The sequence below is a fragment of the Triticum aestivum genome, chromosome 4B, assembly GCF_018294505.1.
Source record: "Triticum aestivum cultivar Chinese Spring chromosome 4B, IWGSC CS RefSeq v2.1, whole genome shotgun sequence".
In the NCBI taxonomy this organism is placed as follows: domain Eukaryota; kingdom Viridiplantae; phylum Streptophyta; class Magnoliopsida; order Poales; family Poaceae; genus Triticum; species Triticum aestivum.
In genome coordinates this window covers 312361157-312372632 of record NC_057804.1, presented here as the reverse complement: position 1 = coordinate 312372632, position 11476 = coordinate 312361157, and the positions used below count along the sequence as shown (strand labels likewise).

General features: G+C 45.4%; 3 protein-coding genes across 3 annotated transcripts; 2 read left to right on the top strand and 1 right to left on the bottom strand.

Moving 5' to 3' along the window:
- Window positions 1–844: 844 nt before the first annotated feature.
- LOC123092071 (uncharacterized) lies at window positions 845–4212 on the top strand. Its single transcript, XM_044513743.1, has 2 exons — window positions 845–1459; window positions 3642–4212. The coding sequence occupies exons 1-2, from the start codon at window positions 1013–1015 to the stop codon at window positions 3807–3809; spliced, it is 615 nt and encodes a 204-aa protein (XP_044369678.1). The 5' UTR covers window positions 845–1012; the 3' UTR covers window positions 3810–4212.
- Window positions 4213–4447: 235 nt separating this feature from the next.
- LOC123092070 (uncharacterized) lies at window positions 4448–6351 on the top strand. Its single transcript, XM_044513741.1, has 3 exons — window positions 4448–4779; window positions 4892–5038; window positions 5498–6351. The coding sequence occupies exons 1-3, from the start codon at window positions 4696–4698 to the stop codon at window positions 5993–5995; spliced, it is 729 nt and encodes a 242-aa protein (XP_044369676.1). The 5' UTR covers window positions 4448–4695; the 3' UTR covers window positions 5996–6351.
- Window positions 6352–7206: 855 nt separating this feature from the next.
- LOC123090092 (uncharacterized) lies at window positions 7207–10846 on the bottom strand. Its single transcript, XM_044511555.1, has 4 exons — window positions 9313–10846; window positions 8999–9213; window positions 7960–8910; window positions 7207–7776 (listed from the first exon to the last, which is right to left on the bottom strand). The coding sequence occupies exons 1-4, from the start codon at window positions 10844–10846 to the stop codon at window positions 7756–7758; spliced, it is 2721 nt and encodes a 906-aa protein (XP_044367490.1). The 3' UTR covers window positions 7207–7755.
- Window positions 10847–11476: the final 630 nt, after the last annotated feature.

The following is an 11476-nucleotide window of genomic DNA, read 5'->3' as shown; positions in this document are numbered from 1 at the left end:
GTCCTTGTTGGGCTCCGCCGACAACCTGCGACTACGGTGCGCGGTCTGCTCCGTTGCGTCCCTCACCCTTGCCGCTGCCTCTCGCGGCGAGTGGTGTGTGCCTCTGTTCGGGGTGCACATGCAGGCCGGCGACACGGGCACTAGCACCCCTCGCTGGCCCACGCGGAGCATCGGTTGGCGGGGAAGGGGATGGCACGGGGGTGGAGCAGATTGCGCTGCCCCAGCGGTGCTGCGCTCAAGACGGGAGGGTCAGCTCCGACGTTCGCGAAGCGCCGACGCTGGAGCTCGGGCGACGCTGGAGATCCGGAGCTACCCCGATGTCCACCTTGGACCACTCCAAGTCAACGCAGAAGTTGAGGACGGAGCCGGAGTGGCTGTCGGAGCTCGACATTGCGTTGGATTGGATCGGAATCAGACAGGAAAGAGGAGAGGATGGAGCGAGAGAGAGGGGATTGAGTGAACTAGGGTTCCAGGCGAGGATTTTATTTTGAGACAATCCAAGCGAGGAGCTGGATTGGGATCTTTGTGGGAAAGCCGTGGGTCAATGGTGGGCCGGACTGTTAGCAAGCCGTCCTATATCTACCCTCAATTTAGGCTAAGGGCATATATAATGGTGTTATTCTAGGAGTGCCATGTAGGATAAATGATGAGTTGAAGGAGAGAGAACTCGTAAGAAAATGTTTGTCTTCTTTTATGTAAGAGAAGACAAGAGATGATCTCTTAGCACAATATGTCTCATCACGTTTTTAGTAATAATTGGTTATTAAAGATAAGACTAAAAAAAATCTATTATAGACACTCTTTTTATCATCTTTAAATTACGTGCAAGGATAAGCGCCCGGTGGAGCCGGTCCGCCATTCATTTGTTCGAGTTGCTGTAATCTACCGCATTCCATAGCGCCTGATAATCTGATATGCAGACGTAAAATTCCCACAAATTGAGTTCGTCCGTAGCGGCTCAACGACACCTCCCCGCTCCTCCCTGGCGGCGATCAGCCTCCGGCCACAGGAGATGGGCACCGCCGCAAAGCCCCCTCCCTTCGTCTGCTTCAAGTGGCCTTGGGGCCCTAGCCTTAATGGGAGCCCTAGCGCCAGCCCAAGCCCCTGCGGCGACCTCGAGCGCCCCTGGCTCTTCAAGTCTATCTCCACCGTCGCGCAAGGCCTCGCCATCGCCGGTGACATCCCCTCCGCTTCCACTGGAAGCGGAGGTCATGGGGCGAGGTTGTGGAAGCGTCACCCGGGCACCGCGCCGATGGAGGCGGACCGCGGGGACGCGGAGCAGCGGGCGCTGGCGGCGGCGCTGGTGAGCGCGAGGGCGACCACGGTGCTGGAGTTCTACTCGCCGCGCTGCCGCCTCTGCTCATCGCTGCAAGGCCTCGTGCGCGAGCTCGAGGATGGTGGCAATGCATCTGCGAGCTTTGTGCTCGCCGACGCCGAAGACGACCGGTGGCTCCCGGAGGTGAGGGCGTCTCTTCCTGTTCATGCCGATTGCGTTGCTATCCATATTCTCTAGAATTATGCTGTTAATTTTCCTATCAATCGATGGATTAGTCTCGTTAGCCTCGTTGCTCTAATTATTTTTGTCGGAGCTGGTGCAATGTGTGGTGATTTGTAGAGGACTGAGGTTATAAACACTGATATTTCAGGAGAAGGTTGGTTGCTTATAAATTTTGTTCGTTAGCATATGCTGGGATGGTATTGAAGAGTTAAGTGCAGTTATTTTCATTTAACTCAAACCCTGTGGTGTGCTTGCATTTCAGTTAGTATGTGAATTGGGTGTTGAAAGTTGCTGCTTTAGGTTTCACTTCCTTGAAAGCCACGTGTTAACTCATAAAACGGTAAATGAATGAGGACGAGCTTCTTATCTTAGATGTGGTTATGTCAATCCCTGTTCCACAACCCACAGTCAGCTGCGTTGTTTGAGATCAAAGAGTCTTGGTGTTTACACTTTACACTAATTTATGTACTGCAATAGTAGCATCAGTGGACATAGTTTGCAGTCATTAGTGTGTATTGGTGAAGACTCTTGTTACTGCTAAAATGTAGCCTCGGTAGAAGCAACAATTTGCTCAACTTGAACATGCCTCCTGACTGTCAGGTTACAGCCAATCGTTTAACTGTGTTATCCTCTCATCATCTGAAGGTTAATGATGGAGTGAGTAAATACCATGCAGATGAATGGCTCGGACAGTGCAAGATGAGGGGAATGACATGCTAGATTAAGGAGAAATAGACTATACATGAGAGAGCACTTCAAATGAGGATTAGACATGGTTCTTAATCTCCAGGACACACAGTTCCCACCCCTATATAGTGTATAGTGACGACCGAACCCCAATTACTGATTATGTCGACTGGGATACAGACCCTTGGTTAACCTACATCTACCATCTGGCTCAATCTCTAATATGTTGTTCTTTTCATATGATTCAACTTCTTAATCCTCATGGGCCCTAGGCTCTTGCTGCATTCTGCTGCTAGTGTTAGTTTTGGACTCCCGAACAACCTGACTGTCTTGTTGCTGGCGGATGTCCTGGCCATTGTTGCCGAATGTATTGCTGCCGCGATGCTCCTATTGCCTTGCCTAGCGCCGTAGCCCTTTGTCCGCAACATCCTCTTTCTGCACAGACATGGCTATTCTTCTTCTACTTAGCATCGATCAAGCGGTATGATGCATATGCTATAGTTTGCTTTAAGGACCTCTGTTACGGATATTTGACGTGCCAAAAAAAAGGCTAGGACATGCATTTGAAGGTGCTAGGTAGTATTTGCTATCCTTTTTTTAGAACAGTGATAGTGGCACCTTTGTGAGTAGGTCCACATAGGTTTTCAAACACATGTCAATACCATGGAACAAGCCCCTAGTGCTTGGAAAGTCGGAAGTAACACTTGGGCAATGAAGATGGTGGGTTTAGTTGAAGGATAAGCAGACGACAGTTCAGGATAACTATAACAGAGGCTTGACTGATGCTAAATTTGGTTATTTTGGGCGTTAAGGTTGTTTGAATACCTGACCTGCTAATCATTTCAAACATGGTTGATCTCTACTTTGGTTGTGTCAGCAGTACTGCTGTCGTTTTCTGCAGAAACATTGGCCCATTCTGCTTTCCCGTTTGGAGAAAGGGTTGCTCAGTTGCTAGACTTAAGTTCTTTGAAATTGAACTAAAACTGTTCCAGTCTCGCAGACACCCAAAACCATCCACCAACTCACTCAGGGTTCCAATTCGTTTAGGGTAGATAGGGATTATACTTGATCTCTTGTGATGTTCTGGGGAATTTGAACTAACTTCCCTCCCCACATGAAGGGATTGGGTAAATTCTCACCATTCCAGAAAAGTTTTATTGCATGTTAGTGGTCTGTAACAATTCCTGAAAACATTTTTTTATACTAGTCTCCTTTATGGCTCACAGGCTCAGCTTACCAAGCTCACCGAAGATGCTATTTTTCTTGACATTGTTTGTTTTGAGGTTGCTTACCATTGCGACATACACCATGTGGTTACTGAAGATGCTATTAGTACTATGGGTTGTCCATATTCATATACTGCAGTATCTGAGCATGCTTTCATATCCATGATGTTTCCACTCTGAAGTCTGATGCTTCCACCTTTTAACAGCAACAATTATATGTATATTTGCAGCTTCTGCATTATGATGTCAGATATGTTCCTTGTTTTGTGCTCCTGGACAAGAATGGTAGAGCCCTAGCGAAAACCGGAGTTCCAACTAGCAGGCAGCATGTTATCGCTGGCCTTCATCATCTTCTTAACATGAAGCAACCATCTGGGCAGTACGGAAAGAAGAGTTGATCTTGATGACAATTTCTTGCGCATGATCTGTAATCATGGATCGTACCGTTCCTAAATACTCCCTCCGTCCGGAAATACTCGTCATTGAAATGAATGTATCTAGATGTATTTTAGTTGTAGATACATCCATTTTCATCATTTTGATGACGAGTATTTCCGGACGGAGGGAGTATAAGTCTTTCTAGAGATTTCACTATGGACTACATACGGATGTATGTAGACGTAGTTTAGAGTGTAAATTCACTCATTTTGCTTCGTATGTAGTCTCTTATTGGAATCCCTAAAAAGACCTATATTTAGGAACAGAGGGAGTATCAGATAACACATTTTGTTTGTTAACCAAGCATAGACAATGTTGGAAAATATATTTTTAGCCAACTCATATATGGTCAGAATTCTAGAAGTTGATCTGGTGTTATTAGAATGTGGGAGATTGTGCTGCTTTTGTGACCTTTTTCCTGATGAATAGCGGTGTATTTGAATATACACGCTGGAATATTCTTCTGAAATAATTCATCACGATTTGTGATTTGCTGTGCAGGAGTTAATTACACGATAGTACCACAATTGGGGCCGTGGTGGCGAATTGGTACCAGTTTCGAAAATTTTTACGTGTCAGTACCACGTTTGGACCGAACCGTTGCAAATCGGGCTAAACTTCGTATTTGTACGTATTGACGCTGGAACTGACCGCTCGGGCCCGCGCGTCAGATGCCACGCTGGCGAATCGGCACTCGCCCGCTCGCTCAATAGGTGCGGTCCGGCTCGAACCGGACCGGCCCGTGCTCCACTCTGTTCCTCCTCGCTCCTGCCTCCCTCCTTGCTCCTCTCTCGTCGCCCTCGTCACCGCCGGCAGCTTTGCCGGAGCGGAGCGCCGCCGCCCGCCATGGTTTTCGAAGACGAAAGCAGTGAGGACACGTCCAGCCTGCCGTACATGCACTCGACCTCATCCACGGACGGGCTTAACCAGGTGATTTTCCTTGAGCTAGGTCTAGGGTTAGGGTTTCAGATTTGGGGCTTTTTGATTTGGTTGATTTCGCTGGGTTTTGATTTGGGCATTTTGATTGTACGAGCTTCGGCAGGTCCCTTTCAGCGTTGAAGATCCAGATTACCAGGGGCTTGAGCTGGAAACGATGTCGCCATGTGAGAAGCACGTCAAGGCATCTGAGAGGCTTGTCGCATTTGAAGGAACAGACACAAGGAGAAGGTTCCTAGCATGTGCAGAGCCGGTATGAATTCTATGCTGATAGTGGGATATTATATATAGGTTGATAGTGTCATATTATTGTTGGTTTGACAGTGCCATATTGAACATGAGTGAACATGAGTACAAGGCCTGATTATTAAGGGCATATTCATATATAGGTTGATAGTGTCATATTATTGTTGGTTTGACAGTATCTAGGTGGATAGTATGTACTGCATATGCTTTGGCAGTTCACCAAATTTGCAGTTAGAGATTGCTCTCTCTTGTTTTGTAGCGATTAGCAAAATCTAGTTCAAAGCTGTAGCTGAGTGGTGCTGTAATTTGTCATGCTGTTATTTAGTGGGTAGGTACATCTCAATTACTAGTGTAGCTTAGTGGTGCTATTATTACCAATGTACAGTGTTATTGCTTTGCACTAGTTATTTACCTGTGCTTCTGAAGTAACATGTTTATTTTTTTTTATCCTTTTGCCTTTTTGCAGGAAGGGCAGAATTGTGGGTTTGTTGAATGGGTTGATCACCAGTGGCCCCCAACAATGCAAAATGCATTGTTGAAGCTGTGGGCCATGGTTGAAGATAGCAAGAGTGCTAGGGTGAATGATAATCTTGAAAGTTCTTTCACTATCCACCATCTGACAGAAGAGAAGAACAAGCTGGAGGCCAACTATGACAAGTTAGTCCAAGATGTGCATGAACTTATGAGCTTCCAGGAGGACAGGGTGGTGGATTTCAGATATCTGCAGGATAACCTTACATATCAGCAGCAATGCAGAAGTGAACTGCTGGCTGATATGAAGGCACAGATGGCAAAGAAAGATGCAGAGTTTGAGAAGCTTAAGCAGAATTATGAAGTGCTACTGAACCTGACAAGAGCACAAGCAACAGTCATCCAGAACTTGAAGTTGAAGCATATTAAAGACAAGCAATTGTTTAGTGAAGATAAGATGAACTTGGAGTTGAAGAATGCAGAGCTCACATAGTCTGAGGAGAAGCTCACCCAAGAGAAGCTAGAGTTGAAGCTTCAGATTGCTGAGCTGATGAAGGCAGAGGAGAAGCTGAAGGAGAAGATCAAGGGGATCCAGGCCATCTTAGAGAAGTGAAGAAAATGAATATGAGACTAGTGGGTAATGCTGACCTTTTGGGCATGATGGTTGTGTAGTGTATGGCTCTACTAATTGTGAACTATGTCTGTGTATGTATGTAGTAGATATGCTTTTCATCCTTTTGTGAGAAAAAGATGAACTATGCATTTAAACTCAAACTCCACTATGTATTTGTGATGGACCTGCTGTGTACCCTATAATATGTTGAACTCCAGTAAGTATTGTGTGTTATGTTGGCTAGACTTGAAATGATGATATATCATGCATTGGAAGATGGATCAGATATTCTGTGCCATGAGATGTAGACTAAAAGTTATGATTTCTCTTGCAATAGGTTTTATATTTTTATATTAGATGATTATGTTAGCATTGGAAGACTATTTGATGGTTATGTTAGCACTGGAATATTATATGATTATGTTATATCATGCATTGGAAGCCCATGTTGGTTAGGTTAAGTTGGTTCCGTCGACCCCTAGCCACCGTAAACCCTAATGGTTAGATTAAGGTGGTTCCGTCGACCCCGAGCCACCATAAACCATCATGGTTAGGTTAAGTTGGTTCCGTCGACCCCTAGCCACCATATACCATAATGGTTAGATTAAGGTGGTTCCGTCGACCCCGAGCCACCGTAAACCATCATGGTTAGGTTAAGGTGGTTCCGTCGACCCCGAGCCACCGTAAACCATCATGGTTAGGTTAAGTTGGTTCCGTCGACCCCTAGCCACCATAAACCATAATGGTTAGATTAAGGTGGTTCCGTCGACCCCGAGCCACCGTAAACCATCATGGTTAGGTTAAGGTGGTTCCGTCGACCCCGAGCCACCGTAAACCATCATGGTTAGGTTAAGTTGGTTCCGTCGACCCCTAGCCACCATAAACCATAATGGTTAGATTAAGGTGGTTCCGTCGACCCCTAGCCACCATAAACCCTAATGGTTAGGTTAAGTTGGTTCCGTCGACCCCTAGCCACCATAAACCCTAATGGTTAGATTAAGGTGGTTCCGTCGACCCAAAAGTTGGTTTAGTGGCATCAAACCCAAAAGAAAACACATTGTAGTGGCATCAAACTCTAAATAGTGGCACAATGTATCATCAGCAACAGTTGCTGCAGTGGCATCAAACCAAAATAAATCACATTGTAGCAGCAGCACAAGTTACTGCAGTGGCATCAAACCAAAATAAAGCACATTGTAGCAGGAATACAAGACATTGTAGTGGCATCAAACCAAAAGATAACATGCCACATTGTAGCAGGTGCACATTGTAGAATCAACAGAAGTTTGCATCACCTTCTGCCACCTCTACTAGCATTGAACCAGGCCATCCATCCAGTGTGTGTGCCATCAGTTGGTGGAGGAGCACTAGAAGTTGAGGCACCATACTGCCTTGGGGCAGAGAAAGGCCTTGAAGAATTTGCACCTCTCCCAGCAGAAGATTGAGCACTAGAAGATGCTCTTCCAGATCCTCTTCCACCACCAGCCCTTCTTCCTGCACCTCTACCAGCACCACTTCCACCACCTCTACCAGCAGCACTTCCAGTTCTTCCTCCTGGTGTTGGAGCAGGAGCCCTAGTTGTTGCAGGTGGAGCAGCTCTTGGTGTTGGTGTAGGAGCTTTAGGTGTTGGTGTAGGAGCCCTAGTTGTTGGTGCAGGAGATCTAGCTGTTGCTGAAGCAGCTCTAGGTGTTGTTGCAGGAGCTGTAGGAGCAACACCTCTTGCTTGTGAATTCCTTCCAGCAGGCTTGGAAAACAATTCAAAGGAAACACAGTTAATAATACTACAAATAAGAAAGGTAATTTACAGAAACATCAAAATGAAGAACTAGTACAAAGGGGCTTACCACATGTTTGTTCTTTCTTAAGGCCAACTCAGGTTTCAACTGTTTAAGGCAGTTTGTGTATTTATGCCCTTGTAATCCACAATTGCTACAAGTTATTGTCCCCATTCTTGAGGTGGACTTTGGCTTTGGAACTTCAAATTTTCCCTTTATTCTCTTCTCTTTCCTTCTTCCTTTCTTCACTTTAAATGCTGGTGGTTCTATGTCTGGACCTGGGGTCTTTGTCCAGTCATGCTCACCAGGGACAGGATATATCATTGGTTCATATGCTGCCAAATAATATGGTTTCTTGAAGAATTTGCTTACAAAGTCCTCTGGAAACCTTTTTGCCTTGTTGATTGCTGAGATGGCATGGTTACATGGGATGCCACTGAGGTCCCACTTTCTGCAACCACAGGTTTCAACTTCCAAATTGACAGCATGTGTTTGCTCACCACTAGTTACTTGCCACAAGTTAACACCTGCTTGAATGGGTTTGCAGTACCTGGCCCTTTCCTTTTCAATCTCCAACTTCTCACTGTAATGTGGTGTGATCTCCCATCTAGCTTCCCTTCCACTCTCTCTATTCCTGTGCCACCTAACCATCTGCTTATCCTTTATGCCATCACACATAGTTCTTATTGGTTTTTTCCTATGATCTAGGATGTACTTGTTAAACACCTCTGACAAATTGTTGACAACCAAGTCAGTCTTGCTATTTGTGTCAAATGCATGCCTAGCCCATGTTTTCTTGGGTATTGCACTAAGCCACTGCCAAGCTTCCACACTCTCAGCTTTGAGATCATCCATTGCTTTATTAAATTTGTGTTCATTATATGCATAACTGGCATTATCCATGCACTTCTTAAGGTCCTCCCCCCTAAAGCCAGCATTCTGGAAGTTTGCATATATGTGTCTTAAGCAGAATCTTTGATGACTGTTAGGAAAAACTCTATTCACTGCATATAATAGCCCCTGGTGCACACAATTTAAACAGCTAAGCTACTGTCTAATACACATGTAAACACATATTTAGCAGGCAAAGCAAGGTGGATAAACATACCTTCTGTCTGTCTGACATTATAGTATATGGACCATACTGTCCAACTTCTCCTCCAAGACAAATCTTCAGTTGGTGTAGAAACCAGCACCAGTTTGCTTTGTCCTCTTGTCCAACAATGCCAAATGCCAGTGGGTATATGTTGTTATTGCCATCTCTACCAGTGGCAGCAAGGATTTGTGCACCAGTGGTCAGCTTGATAAAACATCCATCAATACCTAAAACAGGAAGTAAACATAACATGTCAAATGCATTTATATGTGCAACCTATTGAAACTAACAACATCAAAGTAGTGTACAAGATAAAATGAACTAACCAATGAATGGTCTACAGCCCTGTAGAAATCCCTCCCTTGCTCCATTGATGCAGTAAAACATGGCATGGAATCTTGGTCCTGGATGTGGGATTTTTTCAGTGGCTTTTGGAGTTACAGTGGTGACTATAACTCTACTCCCAGGGTTTGTATCCATCACAGTCTGAGCATAGTCTCTCAGCCTTGGGTATTGCTTCCTATGATCTCCCAACACAGCCTCAACAGCTAAGTTTTTTGCCCTATATGCCATAGCCTTGGGCACATCCACACCATACTTTTCCATGCAGGCATCAATAAGTGTATGTATGCTAGTACTGACATCAGATCTGAATAGTGGCTCATATTGCTTTGCAAGCCACTTTGCACTTACCCTGCTTGTTTCAGTAGAACTAGGGCAGGTGTGTTGTATCCTCATCTTCTTAATTACAAAAGTGTTTTCCCCTTTTATAACAGCTGCCACAATGCAGAACTTACAATGTTCATTCTTGCAATGCACAATGATCCTCTGATCTGAGTTCCTGTGATACTTGAAGTCTCTGCACTGAGTGATGTGCAAGCTCAACAGAGCATCTCTGAATTGATGTTGATCTTTGAAGCACATATGCAGTTTTAGTTGTTGGTGTGGTTGTTCCAAATCCTCATTGTACCATACTCTAGCTGGCCTCTTCTTTGCCCTACTCTTCCTTTTTTGAGGTAGCACAAATGCTAGTGGCTCAAACCCATCATCTTCACTGTCCTTCAATAAACTATCATCTTCTTCATCTGATGATGGTTTCCAATCAGGTTGCACTTCTTCTAAAACACTGGAATGTGACCTTGTTGTTGGTCCCCTCCTTACTTGCAACTTCTGCTTCTTCTTTGCTGGCACATATATTTTTTCCTCCTCTTCTGGAACAATAGGGTCATCATCCTCCAACTCAAATAATTCCTCTACCTCTGTGTCACCCTCATAATGCACTTGTTCTTCATCCTCTAATTCTTCTTCTGATTCTTCATCCTCTGTTTCTTCCTCATGTTGCTCTTGTACTTCTTCCTCTCTCTGTCTATTTCCCTCTTCCATCTCCATGTCTTCAACATCATGCATTTCCTCATTATAGTTAGGCCTTAAATCCCCCATGTCACTATCATACTGCCCTTCAGATCCTTCAGATGAACATGCATAACTGCCATCATAGCCAACTTGTTCTTCTTCCACAACTTCTTTTAACTTGGGATTTAGAACACTCCTGCTCTCTTGTGTTAAAACAGCAGGGCCTACAGCTGCAATATAACTGCTACTCTGACCTTCATAAGCAACACCTTGCTGATCAACAGCATAAACAGGAGGATCGGCAAGATCAAAAACAACAGGCTCAGAATATTCAGTTATATCTAAATTTTGCTTCCGTACAAAACCCTTCTGTGGTACACTGACAGCTGGTGGACAAGCCCTAAATAGCAAATTAAGCACCAAACTCTCCTCATTCTGCCTCTTGATCAACTGTAGTTTAACATTACTATCAACCAATTCCAAGCCCTGCTCTCCTGGGGTCTCCATGTAAAACATCAGTGAATCATCAATACTAAAGCCTTGGGTTTCCATCAATGCAACCATATTTAGATATGTCACATCTGAAGAGCTTAATTTCCTCTCTAACAGATCATTATTGTCAAAATGGATCCTAACATTCCATATGTCTTCATATAAACTACAATTCACATGCAATTTGCCTAATCAGTACACTATAACCCTAATTAGCAAATAAATGAGAAGAAAAAAAGAGGCAGAAACAGAAACTTACAGGACGCCGCCGAGCCCGTGGGTCAGCTCATGGCTATTGCTAGGGTTCGCCACCCATTGCTTTGCCAGCCGTACCCGCTGCTCCATGGACAGTGCGGGCTCAATGAACTCGTCGTCGTCGCTGGAGTACTCAGAGCTCGAGTAGCCATCGCCGCCCTCGATTGGAGATCTCCCCTCGATTCCTCCTGCCGCGCCGATGCCGAAGAGGGGAAGGTTTGCGCCGCCGCCATCGCCGTCGCCGCCACCGCCGCTGCCGCCAGCACCGCCCGGGGGCGCCGCCGCCATCGCCGTACGCGCAGGGAGCTAGGGTTCGTCGACGAACAGAGACGGCGAGGAGGAACAGAGTGGAGCACGGGCCGGTCCGGTTCGAGCCGGACCGCACCTATT

Excerpts from the sequence above, each read along its gene's own strand:
- LOC123090092 (XM_044511555.1), bottom strand. The coding sequence starts at position 10,846 with ATGGAGACCCCAGGAGAGCAGGGCTTGGAATTGGTTGATAGTAATGTT. Across the intron at positions 9,214-9,312 it reads GGGCTGTAGACCATTCATTG|GTATTGATGGATGTTTTATC; the intron begins GTTAGTTCATTT and ends TTCCTGTTTTAG. Across the intron at positions 8,911-8,998 it reads TAATGTCAGACAGACAGAAG|GGGCTATTATATGCAGTGAA; the intron begins GTATGTTTATCC and ends TGTGTGCACCAG.
- LOC123092071 (XM_044513743.1), top strand. The coding sequence starts at position 1,013 with ATGGGCACCGCCGCAAAGCCCCCTCCCTTCGTCTGCTTCAAGTGGCCT. Across the intron at positions 1,460-3,641 it reads ACGACCGGTGGCTCCCGGAG|CTTCTGCATTATGATGTCAG; the intron begins GTGAGGGCGTCT and ends GTATATTTGCAG.
- LOC123092070 (XM_044513741.1), top strand. The coding sequence starts at position 4,696 with ATGGTTTTCGAAGACGAAAGCAGTGAGGACACGTCCAGCCTGCCGTAC. Across the intron at positions 4,780-4,891 it reads CCACGGACGGGCTTAACCAG|GTCCCTTTCAGCGTTGAAGA; the intron begins GTGATTTTCCTT and ends GAGCTTCGGCAG. Across the intron at positions 5,039-5,497 it reads TCCTAGCATGTGCAGAGCCG|GAAGGGCAGAATTGTGGGTT; the intron begins GTATGAATTCTA and ends GCCTTTTTGCAG.